General features: G+C 34.8%; 1 protein-coding gene across 1 annotated transcript; it reads left to right on the top strand.

Annotated features, from left to right (window-relative positions):
* The first annotated feature begins 939 nt into the window (after positions 1–939).
* LOC100031277 (vascular non-inflammatory molecule 3) lies at positions 940–18,357 on the top strand. The gene is given in 8 exon segments (XM_001380546.4): positions 940–1,184; positions 3,846–3,976; positions 8,164–8,356; positions 9,708–9,900; positions 9,903–9,998; positions 11,188–11,561; positions 13,196–13,369; positions 15,998–18,357. Coding segments are annotated over 8 exon segments (1,497 nt in total). The 5' UTR covers positions 940–971; the 3' UTR covers positions 16,121–18,357.
* Positions 18,358–21,055: the final 2,698 nt, after the last annotated feature.

Here is a 21,055-nt window from a genome sequence, read left to right as displayed (position 1 = left end):
GTTCTTTCTCAGCTACCACTGTGAGGAGTGTGGAAGGTTGGTTCTTTGGGCACTGATGCTGTCAAGACTGGCTATAAAACCCATCATGACCTCCTTGACCTCTGATGATTTGCACTCCTGACCCTTTAAAGTTAATACTTTCTTTACCTGAAATGAAAGAAGAAATATTGAGGAACAGAACCATGGCCCATGTTCACTAAGCATAAGCCTTAGCTCTCTCTCTCTCCTCTTACAGTATTATTTCTCATCTTTCACCAGAACATCATGAGCAGGAAGGAGTCAACTAAAGTCAAAGAAAGAGAGGGGAAATTCTTTAAAAAATAGAGAATAGGCCAATAATGCCTCTAGTCCCATCTAAACAGCCTCAGCCAATCAAATACAATCACCATGAGATTAGCAGACCAGAATCAGTTACATATTGTCTGCATACGTTTCACCATCTTTCCAAGTCATTTCCATCACACCTCATCATAATTCTCCTGGATGTGAATTCTCTAGCCTCATCTATCATCTATGTGGGAAATCATCTCAATGGTACACTGAGCAAATTTTTAATGACTAATAATACTAATATATACAAGATAAATAGGAGGTGATCTCAGAAAGGAGATCATTAGCAACAGGGAGAATGGGGAAGGAGGTAGAGCAGGTCAATAATCTACTAGAAAAAGACTTCTTTATTAATAGCAGTTAATAAAATTCCTAATGTTGTTGGCTTCATTACTTCCATGTCAATAACTCTGATTCAGGCTTGCAAAAATATCAAAAAAATATCAAAAACAATATCAAGTTTATTCCCCCCAATTCTTCCTGTCCCTTTTGGTTGGTTACACAACCTTCTTTCTCAATGTCAGATTGCTTAATGCCATTTCTCACTGACATTTCCAGTAGCTGACGGTGACACATTATTTCCTCATATATAAATACTCTGGAATTCATGCTCTCTATGTCAGAGACACTAGACTCCAGCCATGGCTACTGCCTGGTTTCCCATTGGTGTGATAGTTTTGGCGATCTGTATCCTTGATGGTGGTGCCTTAGACACATTTAAGGCTGCTGTATATGAGCATGCTGTTATATTGCCAAATAGGACAGAAACACCTGTTTCTCAAAAAGATGCCCTGATGTTGATGAATAAGAACTTAGATGTTTTGGAGAAGGCAATCAAATTGGCAGCTAAGCAGGTATGGTTTCTCCTTGGATGTTAGGGTATAAAGAAGAAGTTGAAGGCCTGTGTCCTTTTCTGAATATCAAGAAACTTGCTCTGATTTTTACTTGATGTGGTAGATATAGAAAGAATGCTGGATTTAGAACCAGAAGTTTTGGATTCAAATATGGGCTTTGCCACTTACTACTTGTGTGACAATGGGAAAGTCATTTAATATTTTTGAAGTTATTCTGTTTTTTGAGAAGGTAGGATCATATGATCACCAAAATTCTTTATAATATTAACCTCAATGATCCCATGATTCTTTGTAGAGATGAAAAGTTGGCTGAAATTCTTGAGAAGAGGACTCTAATTCTCCAACCATCTTTGTGACCTTAGGCAAATCACTAACTCTAGGCCTCTGCCTTTTCTTTTTTTTATTTTTATTTTATTTAGTTGGGGACAGCTAGGTGACTCAGCAGATAGAGACAGGAGATCCAGAATTCAAATTTGGCCTCAGATACTTCCTACCTGTGTGACCTTAAGCAAGTCACTTAACCCTCACTGCCTAGTCCTTATAACTCTTCTATCTTAGACCCAATACATTGTATTGATTCTAAGACAGAAGGTACTAGTTGACATTAAAAAAATTATTTGTTAAATTAAAATATAGAGTTAATTTATGTTATTTGACAAGGAGATATATGTCTTATTTATATTTATCAGTTCTTTCTTTGGTGGTGAACAAATATGTCTTTCTTCCAACAATATTTCTGTTGCTAATTATGCCCAAAGGGCTATAAAACTGCATATACCATTTGATCCAGTAATACCACTACTACGTCTGTATCCTAAAGAGATTTTTTTAAATGGTGGAGGAAAGGACCTACTTGTATAAAAGTATCGCTAGCAGCCCTTTTGGTGGTGGCAAAGAAATGGAAATTAAGATGTCCATCAATTGGTGAATGGCTGAACAATTTGTGGTATATGATGGTGATGGAAGACTACTGTGCCATAAGAAATGATGAGCAGGATGATTTCAGAAAGAGATGGAAAGAACTACATGAACTGATGCAGAGTAAAATAAGCAGAACCAGAAGACTCTCCTACACAGTAACAACAATATTGAACAATGATCAATTGTGAAAGACTTAGCTACTCTCAGCAATACAATCATCCTGGACAGTTTTGAAGAATTTATAACAAAGAATGCTATCCATCTCCAGAGAAAGAACTGTTGGAGCTGGAATGCAAATCAAAGCTTGCTATTTTTCACTTTAATTTACTTGGGTTTTTATTTGGGGTTTTATATTAGTATTCTCTTACAATAATGAACAATATGGAAACAGGTTTTCATGATATAGATATATATATGTAAGCAATTTGATCTGGTATATAAATATCAGATCAAATTGATCTTATTATGCATAAATTAGATGCTGTAGTCCTGCAAACCATTTTAATTCAATCATATAATTTAATTTCATATATATATATAGGTTAAATTGCTTAAAATCTCCAGGAAGGCAAGAGGGGGGCAATTTGGATCTTTTAACTTTAGAAAACTTATGTGGGAAATTATTACATGTAATTGGTAAAACAAAAATTATTCTTAAATGTTTCAGTTACTATATATAATTTTCAGTTATTGTATATAATTTTCTCTTGATTCTGCTCATTTTAGTCTTCATCATTTCAGTTTTTTGAGCCATTCCTTAATTTATGACCATCCTTTCAATTTCTGGTTCTTTGTCACTACAAAGAAAGCTGCTATAAACATTTTATAATATATGTGTTCCTTTCCTTTTTTCCTGACCACCTTAGGAAATAAAGCTAATAGTAGTATTGCTGGGTCAAAAGGTAAACACAGTTTTATAACTCTGAGCATAATTTCAGATTACTCTCCAAAATGATTGGATCAGTTCACAGTTCTACCAACAGTGTATCAATGCCCTCATTTTTCTATATCACCTCCGATATTTATCATTTTGCCATTTTATCCTTTTAGTCAATCTGAGAGTTATGAGATGATTTCGCAGAGCTGTTTTGATTTGGATTTTTCTAATCAATAATGATTTAAAGCATTTTCCATATATTTATATATAGTTTTTATTTAGTCTTCTAAAAACTGTTCATATCTTTTGGCCATTTATCAATTGGGAAATGACTCATATTCATATATATGACAAAGTTCTCTTTATATTTTAGATATGAAACCCTTATCTGAGAAGTTGTCTATAAAATCTTTTATCCAACTGATTTCTTTCTTTCTAATTACATTAACTACATTAGTTTTATTTATGCATAACTACATTAGTTTTACATTAACTACATTAGTTTTATTTATGCATAACTACATTAGTTTTATTTATGCAAAACATTTTCTTTTACATATAATAGGGGAAAAACAAAATATTATTTTAAAAACTTTTCACATTAATGTATTCAAAATTATCCATTTTACATCTCACATTATTTTTTACTCATGCTTATTCATAAATTCTTCTCCTTTCTGTAAATCTAATAGATAATATGTTCCCTAATCTAATTTGCTTGTGATATCTCCCTTTATGCCTAGATCATATACTCATTTTGATATTTTATTGGTAAATTATGTAAGATATTGTATAAGGTGAGGAACTATACCTGTAAGGACCCTTCTGGATCTAACATTCTATAATTTCATTGTTTTGAGCAGGGTGCAGACATTATTGTGACTCCTGAAGATGGAGTTTATGGCTGGGTTTTCACAAGGGAAACAATTTACCCCTACTTAGAAGACATCCCAGACCCTCAAGAAAACTGGATTCCATGTACTGAAGCACAAAGGTATTTTAATTTTTTTCTTGTGTACACAAAGAAGATATGGTTCTGTAAAATGTATACTAACTTCATTAACTATAAATATACTGGAAGATGAGTTCAAATTTTGTCTCTGATACCTACCTACTAGATCTTGATCTAGTCATTGAACTTCTCAATGCCTCAGGCAACTAAGACTGTATATTGTAAAACAGATGCCAATCTCTTTTAGTAAAGGGAGCTTCCCTTTAGTTCCATAATCACAGGTCCAATGCCACTCTGTTATATTGATACAATAATAAATTATAAATGGTTGTGAGGAAGTATGGTATAATGGATAGAAATATCTTACTGGAATCAGGAAGATTTAGTTTTATCCTGATGTGACACATATTAGTAGAATAACCATGGACCACTTACTTAACATTCTTCCCTCTCACCCAACAATACCCAGGCAACTCTAACTTTGAGTTACAGAGGATTTGTCATGCTGGGATCTATACCAATGGATTCCACACTTATCACTGATTCACTGCAGTAATGAAATGATAGTACCAAATCCTCCCAAAATTAATTTTAAAACATGTAAAATCTGTAATATCCATGTAGCAGGATGCAAAACTCCCTATGCAACATAAGATTGAATAGCTTCTTTCTCCCAGCATTTTCCAAAAAAAAAAAAATAGACCTTAAAAGCCAGATTCAAAAGATATTACCAAACTGATCAACCCTTGGACAGGATCTACTACTCCTTTGATTAGCAAGCTTACTTAGTGCATTTAAAATGTGGCTTATTTTGCTGGGTTCAATTTAGATGCCCCTTCTCAGAAACACTTTTCATGCAAATTTATAAGCTGAATTTGGTTACTTGGTATTCACCATCTCCTGGAAATCAAAGTCCAGAACTACTAACACAAGAGAGATTCAGTGAGAGTTGCATAATCCCCAAGGCTCTCTTTTGATCTCTGAACAAAATTCACTGGATGTTGCAAGTATTTTGTTATCATGGACCATATTACAATGATAGTACTCAACTGATTGTTGGAACTTTTCCCGGTTTAGAGGGCATTCACTGTATACTTTGGCTATGATTCAGGAGGATTTATGCTCCTGAATTTTTCTTATTTCCCTGAGTTGATAATCCAGAAAGCTCATATGACTGATATAACTGAATGCTAAAAATAACCTATAATTATATAAATTGTGAGAGTTACAAAACATTTATATGTGTTATTTCATTACATCCTCATAAGAAACCTGAGAAATAAGCAATGTAAGTATTATTGTCCCCATTTTATAGATGAAAAAATTGAAGACCTAAGGCAAAATTTTAGTTTAGGTTTGTAGGCTTCTTTTAATTCTAAATTTACTAATATCTCTGAAATAGAGGACCAAAGGATTCAAGAAGGGCAAAGCAGAACTTCAGAGTTAGAAGGATATCAGTAGTTATCTAGTCTACTCCGTACCTGATCTACAACATCTACCATCATTCACACAACATGGATCACTGTACAGAGTTTTGGACTTGAGGCAGAAAAATCTGCCTTCAAATCCTGTCTTAGATACTTCCTAACTATAAGACTATAGGAAAATCCCTTACCCTATTTGTGTTTCAGATTCTCACCTATAAAGTGAAGGAGTAAATCTTGGGCGGGGGGGAGCTTCTAACTTCTCTTCCAGTTCTTTATTTATTATGATCTGATGATCCAGAGAAGGAAACAGTATTCACAAAAAAGCTTCATCAAGAGCAAGAATTATGCCAGAATTGCCTTATTGTTAATTTGATATTAGGCTGATAGATGAGGAGAGAATTGTGAAAATAGTTTACAGTGACTTTTGCAAAGCATTTGCCAAAGCAGTTCTTGTGGAAGGATGAAGAGATGTGGGTTAGAGAGTCATACAATTAGGTGGATTTGGAGCTGGTCGAATGATTGGACTCAAAGAGTAGTCATTAATGTCTTAGAGTCAGCTTGAAAAAGAGTTCTCATGATATTTCTCAGGGATATGTCAGTAGTCAATATTTGATAAACATTTATTAACTTCCTACTATGTGCTAGGCAATATACTAAGGGCTGAGGATACAAATATGAAAAGAAGAAAGTTCATGCCTTCAAGGCGCCATCTAATGGGGGAAGACAGCATGCAGAAGGAAACTGAAAAGAGCTCAGGGAGAAGAGAAGATATGATACATAGGAGTATAATGGAGAATTCAGAAAGTACCAAAGTAGTAAATCCAGGATAAGGGCTTAACCAAGTTCTGTTTAATAATTTTATTAATAATTGGGATAAAGATGGAGTGATTACCATCTAGATGGTATGAAGCTGGGAAATATAGCAATCATATGGTCAGGATACAAAAAGATCTTGGCATTAAGATGAATCTAGTAAGATTAACTTTTTAAATACTTTTTTTTATCATGGACTTAAAGATCAATGAACATGGCAATATGGAACTTAGTAAAAAGTAGTATAAAGTTTTACACTGAGTTAAAAAAAATCAACCAAACAAGTATGAAATGGTATAATGTCGAGACAAGCTTTGCTGAAATAAGATCTAGGAATTTTAGTGACTTACACGCTTTATATGAATCCACACTGTGATGAACTATGTAAAAAAAACTTTATGCTACAATAATAGAGGGATACAGGACTAGGGAGAAGAAAAGACTTAAGGGGCACATGATAGGTGCCTTTAAATTTTTGAAGGTCTGTCACATGGAAAATGGTTGTTAAATTGCATTTGCTTGAAGAAAAGGACAGAATTAGGGGCAACAGGTAGAAGTTGTGAAAGGATAGATTTAGGCTAGAAATCAAAAAAGACTTTTAAACAATTGTTGTGTCATTTTTCATTCATGTAGACTCCTCATGACTCCATTTGGGATTTTCTTGGCAAAGATACTGAAATGGTTTGTTATAAGCAAATAAGGTTAAGTGACTTGCCTACACAGCAAGTTAGTGTCTGAGGCCAGATTTGAACTCAGGAAGATGAGACTTCCTGATTCCAAGTCTGGCACTTTATCCACTGTGCCATCTAGCTGTCCCTCCAAACAATTAAAGCTATTGAAAAATGGAATAGGGTACTTCAGGAGGGGGGAGGTTGTACCTCACAGGAAATCTTCAATTGGATGACCAATTATTAAGCATATAGAAGAGATCATTGTTCGAGAGGTTGGATGATGTGGTTTCTAAGGTCTTCTTAATCTTTCAAATTCATTAATCTCTAATATTTTCAAAAGTATTGAAGCCATATTTAAGAGGGATGGTCTGGGGCATTCATAATATTTTCACTAGAGGTAAAATTCTTAGATTAGTGCAATATGGACCACAGCAAAAACATTTGACTTGAACCAACATAATTAATTTAATTTGTGATAAAGCCAGGACTAGAATCAGGTCTCTGGGCTTCTAATCTCTCTCTCTCTCTCTCTCTCTCTCTCCATCCCTCTCTCTCTCTCTCTCTCTCCCCCTCTCTCTCTCCCTCCCTCTCTCTCTCTCTCTCTCTCTCTCTCTCTCTCTCTCTCTCTCTCTCTCTCTCTCTCTCTCTCTCTCTCTTTCCCTCTCTCTCCCTCCCTCTCTCTCTCCCTCCCTCTCTCTCTCTCTCTCTCTCTCTCTCTCTCTCTCTCTCTCTCTCTCTCTCTCTCTCTCTCTCTCTTCTTCCCTCTCTCTCTCCCTCTCTCTCTCTCCCCCCACCTCTCTCTCTCCCTCTCTTTCTCTCTCTCTCTCTTAGTGACATGCTTAGTTGTAATGCTAGTTTATGTTGAACCATGTGTTTTCATGGTCTTAAAATCCACAGTACATTATGCATATTTGATTTACAGGTTTTGGACAGATTATTTGGTCATAAAAACATAATTTTAATTGAAATCCTAGGTTGCTTGTGTGGTCTATAGGAAGAGAATATACTGTTTGTCTTTTCACCTAAAAAAACAACAGAAATTTCATTTCAATCCTACCTGGTTTCACTCCAATCTATCACCCTTGGATTATCAAAATAGACAACAATTAATGGGAAGATATATGTCAATAAAAGTCATTTTTTTTGTGTTCATAGTATAAATCCAGAGTTGGAAGGCACTGAGAGTTTAAGTGACTTATTTTCTTTGACATTCTCCACTAAGTTTGGTGACACAGGCTTTCAAAATAGAATACTTTATGTGTAAGATTAACAAAACAACTATCTAAAGAAAATCCTGTTGAATTCAAACTTGAATTAGATTTGGACATACCCCAGTGCAAGAAAGACTTAGCTGCTTGGCCAGAGAGAATTCTATCTACGTGGTGGCAAATATTGGAGACAAGAAAGAATGTGGTGCTAATGACCCCACATGTCCACCAGATGGCCGATACCAATACAACACTAATGTGGTGTTTGATTCAGAAGGGAAACTGGTTGCCCGCTACCATAAGGTGAGAAGTACAACAAAATAATTAACCTTTGTTTCTTATTGATTAAATTCCTTATTTTAAGAAGATAGTGAATTCCCCATGGCATCATGTAAAAGCTCTGAGCATCAATAAGAAAGGACCTTTAAATTGGACTTAACAAAAGGATTTGGGGGCTTTTCGTACCTGATGGGAAGGAAGTGGAGCTTCTATACTCCTTGGCCTAACCTATGGCTATTGTCCAGCCAATCAATTCACTTTTTTTTCCCTTTCCTTTTTGTCAAGCTATTGACATGAATAGAGCATTGGCAAACAAAAAAGAAAGATAACTCGAGCCAACAACTTTAAGATAACATCAAAGGGAAAACCAGATAATGTCTCATTATTCAGACAAAAATAAGTCAGTTGTTGATTAAAAGAAGGGCTTATTGACTGAAACTAATAAGAGTCACTGTTTGTGTTGGCTTTCTGATTTGTATAAACATAGCAGAGCAGCAGCATTAATCCTATCTTTATGCTTCATATAGTAGCCATTGCTTTATAATGATAAGCTATAAAAGGAGCCAGTCAACTTTACAAATTTCTAACTAGCATTTTCCATGCCAGGAACAAGCTTCCTAAATCAAACTAAGGCAAAGTCCATAAAATATATACCTGGGAAAAGCAGCATGAAAACATTGTCGAATCAATTTTGAACACAATTTCAGTTGGAGATTTAAGGAGACAAAGTCCTAAAATGAAACAAGACATTCTACTTTTTGATGCTTGATGAAAGGGAAAAGTTTTCCTGTTAGAAAGTCATGTAATCTGGTTACTTCTTATTTTAAGTGGTTATTCTTGCTAATTTTGCATTAAATTCAGTGATTTCTACACTTCTGGAAGAGTGTAAGTTCTGTCAGCACCCTCTAAACTTTAGTATACTGTGCCCAAAACCCAATTGCCTAGACCTAGTTACTGGACTAAAAAGCAATGAAATTCAATATTTGAATATATACAACTTTGAAGAGGAATGACATGGTCTGACTTCTACTTACTTTGGAAGCTAAGGAGAGAGCAGACTGAATTAAGGAGTTACTTGAGGCAAGGAGAACAACAAGAAGGCTATTGCAATAATCTAGGTACAAAGTGATGAGGGTCTTTATCACTGTGGTGGCAGTATGAATGGAGAGAAGGACATTTATACAAAAGATACTATAAAGGTAGAATTGCTGAAATTCACAGATATTTTACATACCATGTAGCATTCGCTCTCATTTTTGTACTCCAGATTTATGTAACTCTCTTGACCTATGCATGAAGTAAACATTCATGAGATATTAAATATATAAAATTTTGGTGGATTAATTCTAATTGTGTTTTCTCTCTTCATTAATAGTACAATCTTTTTGCACCTGAAGTTCAGTTCAATTTCCCTAAAGATTCACCGTATGTGACCTTTGATACACCCTTTGGAAAGTTTGGCATTTTCACTTGCTTTGACATATTTTCTTATGAACCTGCTGCAGCTGTGGTGGATAAATTCCAAGTAGATAGCATATTGTACCCCACAGCCTGGTACAATACTCTGCCCTCTTGTCTGCTGTTCCATTCCATTCTGCCTGGGCTAGGGCCATGAGAATCAATCTCCTTTCAGCGAACACTCACAACACCAGTATGCACATGACAGGTAATTTAATATCTTTAATTCTTTCCTTAATACTTAGCCATAAACTTTTTAGTCTTCCTAAGTCTGCTATTTACAGCATTTATGATTTAAAATAATTTATGCTTAGGAATCCTCTGTCAAATAAGGAAATTTAGACACATAGAAATTAAACAATTGTTCAAGGACATAAGATAACTAATATTATTTTCAAGCTAAATTATTTTCAAACCTCTTGCTTAAACTTTTTTTATTAAGCTGTTATAATTTTAATAATTAGTAAATTATCAAAATATTGAATAACATTTGACTAGTACTATATAATGGATTTAATACATTTAGATAGAGAAGGTTCTATGTCTGAATGAATCCTGGTTCTACCACTAACTAGTTGTATAACTTTGGGAAGGTAACCCAGTAAGTCTTACTTTCCTTATCTATAAAATGAGGAGAATAATGCCTGTGCTAAATTTGTGTTGTTGATCCATATTTATTTAGTCAGATTGTTCCTTGGATAACAGGCATAACATAAAATTATTATAAACAAGAATTTTCTTCAAGTCCCTATTCTGACCCATTTCTTTTTTTTTTGTGTGTGTTTGTTTCTAATAGTTCACATTTCTACAGTGATCTAAAATGTACAAAGCACTTTCCATACAACTTGCTATGTGATTCTTGACATGTCATTTAATTCTTATGTGCTTTAAAACATTTCCTAGGAATTCTTTATTCAGTCACAAGTTGTGATGTGCTTTGGCAGAGAATTGTCATAAAGAGAAATTAGCAAATAACTATCACAGATCCTTCATGAGTTTTTGTATTCATTGCAACTCAAATAAGAGAATGTATTTAGAGCACTTTGCTAACTTTAAAGAACTAAACAAACATCAGCTATTGTTATTATTAGTGGTATTAGTGGTAATATCATTAGTAGAAATAGTATCCTCCTTTTACAAAGGAAGAAACATATTCTCGTATTAAGATATTTGTCTATGGCTTCACAACTGGTGAGAGTACCAAGACACATCTCTCTTAACTATAAGACTAGTGTTCTTTCCTTGAAGAATATTAAATGATGCAGTAATTAGAGATTTTATTCCTTAAGTTTAATTGGGATACAGCATTTTTGGATTTGTGGCAATTTAAAAAATAAATAAATCCAAAGGATTAAGCCAAAATTTTTTTAAATAAAAATATGTTTTGCTATCTAAAGGGAGTGGAATCTATGCACCAGAGGCAGTTAAAGTTTATCACTATGACATGGAAACAGAAAGTGGCCAACTATTGCTTTCAGAACTGAAGATACGGCCACGACTTTCTTCTGACTACCCTGCAGTGGTAGATTGGAGTTCCTATGCCAAAAGTGCCAAGCCATTCATTTCTAATCAGCCAAAGTTCCATGGAAGTATCTATTTTGATGAATTTACCTTCATTGAACTTACTAAAGAAACAGGAAATTACACCATTTGCCAGAAAGAACTCTGCTGTCACTTGACCTACAAGATGTCTGAGAAAAGAACTGATGAAGTCTATGCACTAGGGGCTTTTGATGGCCTTCACACTGTTGAAGGACAATATTATTTACAGGTAATATTGCTTTTCAAAACAATCAAGGTGGATTTTGTTTTGGCTAGATTATCTTCATTCTATAGAGCATTTCACAAATTTAAAAAAATTGTGCTGGATTGATTGACTCTAGTAATTTTGTTTTTATTCATTTGAATTAAATTTCATTTTTAGATTCTGAACTTGAACAAAAAAAGGAAAGTTCTACATAAAATTATAACAGAAAAGGAGAAGTCTTTTATGGGATATTATCTCTCATGAACATTTTGCTTTTTTTAAAATATCTCATAAATTAAGGTGTAAGTCTCAAAGCCATCATGCTTATCTATTTCCTTCTGAAATTCCTTTTATTCTCTTCTGATCATTAAAAAATGTTTTAGTAATTCTTTTTTCCCCTTACCTCTCTATTTTTTGCCAACATTACTGATAGTTCCCTTCTTCTAGCCCAATCCTCTTCTTTCTATCAAGGTAAGAAAGAAAAACATAATCATCATAGCAAATAAGCATAGCCAAGCAAAACAAATCCATATATTTGCTATATCTATGAATATATGTTTTATTCTATACCTTGAACCCATCATCCCTCTGTCAGGGAGGTTCATAACCAGTCTTCTGAAATCATCATGAGCCATTTGGATTCATCAGAATTCTTAAGTTTTGCAAAATTGATTATCTTTGTAATGTTGTTAAAGTATAAATTCATTGTCAAGTTCTCACTTTACTATGTGTCATTCACATCTTCCTGGATGTCTTTGAAGTGATTCCTTTCATCATTTCCTATAGTATAATGTTATTCTGTTACTTTAATATACCATACTTTGTTTAGCTTTTCCCCAATTGATGGGAACTCCTTTTGTTTTTAGTTCTTTGTTATAGCAGATAGAGCTATTTTTTGTACATAGGGGTCCATTTTCTTTGATCTCTTTGGGGTATCGGCCTAGTAATAGTATAGCTGGGTAAAAAAAAAGTAAGAATAATTTAGTGACTTGTGGGGCAGTTCCAAATAGATTTCCCAAATGGCCAATTTATAGCACCAAAATACCTGTGCTCTTGCAGTCCTCCCATAATTGCCATTTTTTTTGCCAACATTATAGATATGAAGTAGAACTTGGAATTGTTTAATCTATATTTCTCTAATTATTATTTGAAGCATATTTCATATGCTCATTGATATCTTGGCTATTTTTTTAAACTGCCTTTGACCATTTATTTATTGGGAAGTGGCTTCCATTCTTATAAATAAATTTGAGTCAGTTCTTTATGTATCTTGGATATGAGACCTTCATCAGAGAATCTTACTGCAAAGATCCTTCCTCCCTTTTCCTGCAGGTAACAGTTTCTCTTCTTAATTTGTACTGCAGTGGTTTATTTGTACAAAACTTTTCAACTTTAGATAATCAGAATTGTTCACTTATTTTCTATGCTTCTTTCTATCCTTTGCCTAGTAAAAAAAAATTCCCTATCTATAGCCAAGGAAGATATTTCCTTCTTTGCTTCCCTAATTTTTTTCATTATATGACTTTGTATATCTAGGTAAATCTCTTGACTTTTGAACACCTCCCTCTTTTGCTATATTAGTACCATTCTGCTGGGGGGAAAGATATGATTTTCCATTGCCATGTCATTCCCTAACATTTAGATCTTTCTCCACCCAGATATGCACCTTATTGAAGTGCCAAACAACTGACTTAAAAACCTGTGGTGAGCCAGTTGGATCAGCTTTCACCAGATTTGAAGAGTTCTCCCTTAGTGGCACGTTCAACACCAGATATGTCTTCCCCCAATTAGTACTAAGTGGGACTCAACTTGCACGTGAACAACACTATGAGGTAGGAGGAATATGAATATTTCTGAAAAATAATATCTGCTCTCTATACTATAAAGAATGTAAACCATTCTATATACCTCTTTCATTAGCACCTCATAACGACTTCTTATTGTAAGTACTACAAGTATTATTTTACAAGTGAGGAAATACATTTGATAAGGTTAGGTGACTTGCACATAGTGGAGTAGTCTTAAGTACCAAAGGAAAGAGCAAGACTTCCTAAATCCAAGTCCAACACTTTTTCTTAACCCTTACCTTTCTTCTTAGAGGTTTTAAGGCAGAAGTGTGGGAAGAGCTAGTCAATGGGGGTGAAGTGACTTTTCCAGGGTTACACAGCTAAGAAGTATTTGAAGTCTAAACTGAACCTCCCATCTCCAGGCTTGGTTTCCAATCCAATGAGCCACCCAGCTGCCTTTCCAACACTCCATCCACTAGGTCATGGCTGCCTCCAAGAAAGTTAATGTATTCATTTTCTTTGCATCAAGTTGTAACAGGATGGGGTTGGTATAGAGAAGGAACTATGATCTGAAGTTGTTCAAGAATAATTTTGTTTTCACTTAATACTTTATACTTTTGATTGATTTATGATTCTAATAATTAAATCTAATAATAAAAAAAGAACACTAAAGCCATTTGCATTGGATAATAGCATGATGTAGCTGAAGTGGTGGTTAGTCAGCAGTAAGATATACAGAATTTGTAGAACTTGGAGGGAGAGAAATCTCAGAGATGATTTAGTATCACCCTTTCATTTCACAGATATGGAAATTAAGCCAAAGAAATTTTCAGTGACTCAGACATAGTTGTGGTAGACCCAGAGTTGGCATTCAGATTTCCTATATCTGCACAGGCCAGTGTTCTTTCCACTGTCTTAGGGCTCTTCCACACCTCTTATGTGGTCAACAGCACTCACAAACTCATGAAAGTTGTGATAGAAACAGAACTTATCATGATAAAGTGAGGGAGCTAGAAGGCACAGTGGTTAGAAAGCTGCTTTTAGAGACAGGAAGATTTGAGTTCACATTCGGTCTCAGACACTAGTATGACTGGGCAAGTCACTTACAATTCACCTCTGTTGTTGTTGTTCAGTTATTTTTCATGACCCCATTTGAGGCTTTCTTAGCAAAGATCTTGGTGTGGTTTGCCATTGCCTTCTCCAGGTTGAGAAAACTGAAGCACATAGGGATAAGTGACTTGTCCAAGGACCACGCAACTAGTAAATATGTCTGAGGCCAGATTTGAACTCAGGAAGTTGAGTTTTCCTGACTCTAGCTGTTCTCACTCTGCCTCAGTTTACTCATCTGGAAAATCAGGATTAAAAAGCACCTACCTTGCAAGGTCATTCTGGGGATCAAATGAGATAATATTTGTAAAGATTCTTAACATAGTGCTTGGCATATGGTAGTCACTATATAAATGCTTATTCCCTTCTTCTCCTTCTACTCCCCACTAATAAATTGCTATCAAATAATACTGAAGGAATCCAGTCTAACAAATCCATATTACAAAAATATCAGTGATATCCAGGGCAACTATAGGAGATATTGGAGGAATGAAAAAAGTTAAAAAAGAAGCATTAGCCAGTAATGTGGAAAATAATGTTTTCTTAATCTAGGATGTGGAGGGCTACCTGAATTCCAAGACTTAATGTATCTAATTCCATCTCTCTTGCATCTGTCCATTTCTTGCCACTCACATGACCACTACCTTAATATCATTACCACCCTCTGGTGGAAGTGATATACTATGCATGCAAATAGGCTAATTTTTCCTTAAAAGATATTATACTATCTTTGGTCTTGATTGGCTAGGGTGAGGCTATTGCTGTCACAGCCTGGTCACTTTCATAGAAAATAGCCATAAGGAGCCCCAGGCACCTAATGCTTAGATCACAAAAGACAACTCAGAGGCAAGGAAGGTTGACTTGTATGAATCCACTTCATATGTCCTTAATGCATATTCTTGTTTAATATCCTTTTCTTGCGATAGCTAAGTAAATCTCCTTTTGTTAATTGTTGGAAGACTTATGATTTTCTCATTCCATCCCAATATCACACATAAATTGCCAGGCTAGAGAACTCATCTGAACCAGGTCCAGCTCAGAATACACAACTTGTCTGATCTATTGCAATAGTCTCCAAATTGACAATTGTCCTTCCAATCTCTTCTCTCTAAACCATCCTCTACATAAATACCAAAATAATCTTCCTGAAGCACAACTATGACCATGTTACTTCCTTACTTGAGAATCTTCAGTGGCTCCTCATTCCTTCTATGATGAAATTCAAACTCCCCAGCTTGGCAGTGAAAAACCTGTATAATATGGCTCTTGTCTACCACTAGACTTTCTTCCTAGTCACATACTCTATCTTAGAGCCAGATTTTCTTCTTTACAGTTCTGGAGATATCTCCCCTCTGTATCTTTGTATAGGTTGTGTTCTATTTTTGAAATGTGCTCCTTCTTCATCTCTACCCCTCAGCATCATTAATTTTGACTTCTTTAGCTTGATTTAAAAGGGTAAAATGGAAGAAAAATTACAAAAGATTTCTAAAGCTAGATGATTTCAATTTTATTGGAAATTTAATTTTATTTCATAAGTAATCTGTTTCTCTCATTTTCTTTAATTAGGTATCAAATGATGGTTGTCTGAAGAGCAGAAGTGGTGTCTCGCTACCTGTTTTAGTAATGGCGCTATATGGGAGAGTATTTGAGAAGGACCCTCATCGTTTAGGACAGAGTGATCATCCTTGATACATTCTTTACAAGAAGCAATGTGGAAAGAACTCAGTGCTAGGAAATGACTTCTAATCTGCTACTAACTATAGGACCCAAGTGGGTCTTATATGTGTGTTTGTGGGGGAAAATATATATATATATATATATATACATATGTGTATATATATATATATATAGAGAGAGAGAGAGAGGCAGAGAGACAGAGACACACAGAGAGAGATAGACAGAAAAAGAGAGAGAAAGAGAGAGAGACAGAGACAGAGAGAGAGACAGAGAAGAGAGAGAGAGAGAGAGAATTTGGATCTATTTGAATATGAATTTCTCATTTGAGTGGCAAGAACATTCCATTTTTTTCAAGACAATTGAAATAAATAATAAAGTATCTATTGATTAAGCATTAAATGAAATGTCTTTTGATTTTTAACTTATTAGGGTCTGGTGGTTCTTAAGCCTGGGAATTCTATAATTAAATAATTAAATTAAAATTGAGATTCTATTATAAATAGTAATGGGTTCAAATCCCAATTCAGATACTTAATTAGCTGCCAGACCTTGAGCAAATCACTTAAATTCGCCCTAAGTTTCTTCATCTATAAAATAGCACCTAGGTCCTCAATCAATTAATCAATCAGGAAACATTTATTAAGTACCTACTATGTGCTAGGTACAAGATCATTTTGAGTATCAAATTAAATAATATATGTATTCATAAATCTTAAATCATAATACAAATGCTATTATTGTTGCTTTAATTATTTTTAACTAAATCTACTAAATGGACAATTTTTATTTTCTTCAAGCCTAGGTCAGGTAGAGATTTAGGAGAGATGGACTCAATTTTGTTCTAGTAAGTTTTTTTTTTTTTGAGAAATCTGCTAACTAAATCATCCATTTACAGTAGAGTCAGAAGCTGTACCAAAGACTGCTTTTCCTTTCCTCCAAGACATTTATTTTAAACCCTTACCTTCCATCTGGAATAAATACTGTGTATTAGTTCCAAGGCAGAAGAGTGATAAGGGCTAGGCAATGGGGGTTAAGTTACTAGCCCAGGGTCACACAGTTGGGAAGTCTCTGAGGCCAGATTTGAACCTAGGACCTCCCATCTCTAGGCCTGGCTCTCAATCCACTGAGCTACTCAATTGCCCCCAAGACATTTTCTAAGAAAAACCATAACTAAGAAATAATCAGTGAACATTTCTTGGACATTGTTTTTCCTTTAAGACTTTCCCAATTTTGAAAAATATTCTATTCTGCCCCAAAATGGGACATAGAAGTTATTTTAATCTGTTTCTTACACTTAAAAAAAATTATGATCCTTACCTTCTGTCTTAGAATTAATACTGTATATTTGTTCTAAAGTAGAAAAGTAGTAAGGACTAGGCAACGGGAGATGTCTGAGGTCAGATTTGAACCTAGGGCCTCCCATCTCTGGGTCTGGTTTTTAATCCACTGAGGCACCCAGCTGCCCCCATCTTGTTTTGTTTCATTTTGTTTTTTAACAAATTCATCATTCATATCCTATTCATTCCCATTGGGTATTATTTTTTGTCTTGGTCTTCCCCTTTTTCTTCATACTATCACATCTTACCTATTCCTGATTATGTTAGTTTTGAATTGCTATAATAATTATAACTCTTCTTTATATTGGGCTGAACGTTGGTGAAGTGATTCCTTATAATAGTCCTGGTATGTAGTGGATAATAACAAATATGTTTAAATATGTTTAAAATTATGTTTATGTTTAAAAATTTTTATATGTTTAAAATTGTTTATGTTTAAATGTTTATGTTTATATGTTTAAAATTATACCTTGGGAGATTCAAGGGGGAGGGCTGTCAAGATGGCAGAGTGAGATGTAGTATTTTTGCCTAACTCACACAGCATATCTCCTCTACAACAAGCTAGAGAACACATTCAGACTGAATTCTGATCAAGAAAGCCAAGAAAAAGTCAGAGTGAGTGATTTTTTTTTCCATCCCAGGAAAGCTTAGGGGGACAGACAGAGATCTCTGGGTATGGGGGAACTGATCAAGAGTGGCAAAAAACGATAGCAGATGTAGGATGCATTTCAGCTCATGGGGAAGAGTCAAAACACAATACCAGGAACCATGAAAGATCCTAGTGCATCCCTGAACTAATATAGAGTGCTGAAATGACTACCATCTCTCAGCTCTATGTCCTTTTCTCAGTTCTGGATCATATGGTCCCACCCTACTTATTTACTGAGCAATAAATAAGTTCCAGAAATGCCACTGTGTGTCTGTGAACTCAGGTGCATAGCAATAGAGACTCAGTTCTAGCATTTACTCAGTCATGGAAGACTTCAGTAGAATAACTTGAGCAGGAATCAAAAGGGAACCATGCTTACTTACTCCACACCTACAGAGACTCCTACTGGGCTAATAGTTACTGAGTGCAACAGTAGTCTATTGAAATTCAACCAAGAACAAGTCAACAAATGAAAACCCGGATCAGAAACTGGCAGAATTCAGAACAAGAGGGCAGGGTGCAGTCCTTTCCCTGGATCATATCAATTTTGGAGTCCTGGAAACTTGCAGACTTGAAGCTATTGAAGGCATAATAAAGAAGTGAAAGGACAAAAGCTTGGGTCTGACATCTCTTCTTCCCCTCAGAAATGTGTATAATGTCACTAACATGAAGTCCAAAGTCAAGAAGGGGACTAGAAGAACAAGCAAACAAACTAGAAAGAGTTATTATAGTTATAAGCAAATTTAAAACACCAACACAGAAGATAACTTAAAAAAATCTATAAGCAAAGCCTCAAAGAAAAATGTAGATTAGAACAAGACCAATAGGATGACCTAGAAGAGTTAAAGAGAGTCCAAAAATTATTTTTAAAACCAAGTTAGAGATATGGAAGAAAAATATGAAAAGATAATTGACATCTTGGTTTAAAAAAAAGATGCAAAACCTTACCGAAAAAGTCAATATGCCAATATATAATGTTTCAAGAAACCATAAACCTTAAAAAAAATCATAAACCTACCTGGATATCTCAGAACCTGAGGAAAATGTAGAAAAGAGAAGAATCTACCAATCATCTCCTGAAAGGAAATTCCAAATGAAAACTCCCAGGAATATTAAAGCTAATTAAGAACTCTCGGTTCAAGGAAGAAATATTATATATATACATATGTATATGTATATATAAATAGCTAGAAAGAAAGAATTTAAGTACCACAAAGCTCCAGTAAAGACCATACAAGACTTAGCAACCACCAACAAAAGAATAAAGAATAATATTGATTATTAATCCTTGAGAAAGAAGTAGAGAAATAAAGAGTGGGGATGTTGAATGTGTGAGGGGCAGAGTAGATTTCCAATCTCTTGTTCTGGATCAAGAACAAGTCTAAACCACCTTGATGGAACTATCATTATGGCAACTAAATGGTACTATGGATAGACTGTTGAATTTGGGAGTTGAGAAGACCTGAATTCCTATTGAGATGCATTCTATTGGTATGACTGAGAAAGTTACTTGATCTTTCGGTCTCAGTTTCCTTATCTATGAAATGGAGATAATAATTGTATTTCCTTCACAAGATTGTTGAGAGGTCCAAATGAGAAACATATGTAAAGCACTTTGCAAGCTTTATCACATTGTCCATCATTATTCTGTCATCTACACAACAGTTTTTTACATAGTCATCACTCAAAAGTGATCACACTATAGCAGTTATAAGAATTATTGTCCTCACTGAAGGTGATCATTAGGCAGCAGCACTCTGTGTATTCTTTAATCTTCAAGTTAAGATCACTGAAAAAGAATAAACTCATTTTTCAATTAACTATTTAGGAAAGCCAGGGACAACTATATATCTACTCCCTGCTTTTTAGGGTTTAGAATTTAAAGACCTTCTTCTTTTAGAGTGCTTTTAAAATGCTACATTTCGCTGATCTCTTTCCATCTTATTATCTAAGATCTTTTAATCTATGGTTTTATTCCAATGCTAAATCTTATAAAATTATTGTTGTATTATTGTTTTCAGTCATTTCAGATTCCTTGTGACCCCATCTGGTTTTTTTTTTAGAAAAGATATTGTAGTGGTTTGTCATTTCCTTCTCTAGCTCATCTTACAGATGAAGAAACAGAGAAAAACAGGGTTAAGTGACTTGCCCAGAGTCATACAGCTAGTGTTTGAGGATAAATTTGAACCCAAGAAGACAAGTCTGATTCTAGGCCCATTACTCTATATATAGTTTAAAAAATTTGGAGAAAATTATTTTCTTGCCCTCCCACCCCATTGAAAAAAAGAACAAAGAACAAAGAAAAAAAATCTATGTAGCAAATATACACAGTCCAGAAAAATAAATTCTCCCCTTCAAAAATATCTCATTCAGAATTCTGATCTTTTAAGTACTCAGAGGACAGAAAGTGTGGACAAAAAAAAATAAGGCAAATTTTCTCTCAACTAGATGGTAGTCTCAAGTCAGGAAATTGGTTTGATCATTTTTCAGTCCTGCCTGATTCTTTGTGACCCAAGTCAGGAAGACCTGAGTTAATATCCTACCTCAAAAGTTTACTCCCTGTGTAACTTTGAACAAATCTCAATCTTTCTAGGGTTCTGCTTCCTCAACTGTAAAATGAAGAGGTTAGACTAGATGGCATCTAAATCCCGTCCAGATCTAAATCTATGATCCTATATTCTTCCTTTGTAATAGAGACCTACGCACTTCTTTCACAGAGTTGTTGTGGGAAATGCTATATTAAATCTTAAATGGGAGTTAGTATTGGCACTTAAGTAAGCTTTCCCTCCTTTTCTTGAACTTTTGCTCACTTAGACTCAAATGTGGGGGAGGGGCCGGGCCTGAGAGGGGCCAGGCAGGGCAGGTTGAGGAGAATCCAGGGCCACATTCTGATTGGCCACATCCAGTATTCCAAGGCTCGTGCCAACAAATTGGAGAACTAACCCCCATAGAGCTGGGAGG

Source organism: Monodelphis domestica, chromosome 2 (genome assembly GCF_027887165.1).
Source record: "Monodelphis domestica isolate mMonDom1 chromosome 2, mMonDom1.pri, whole genome shotgun sequence".
Taxonomy (NCBI): Eukaryota; Metazoa; Chordata; class Mammalia; order Didelphimorphia; family Didelphidae; genus Monodelphis; species Monodelphis domestica.
Note: the sequence above shows the minus strand (reverse complement) of the source record. Positions and strands in the feature narration are given on the sequence as shown.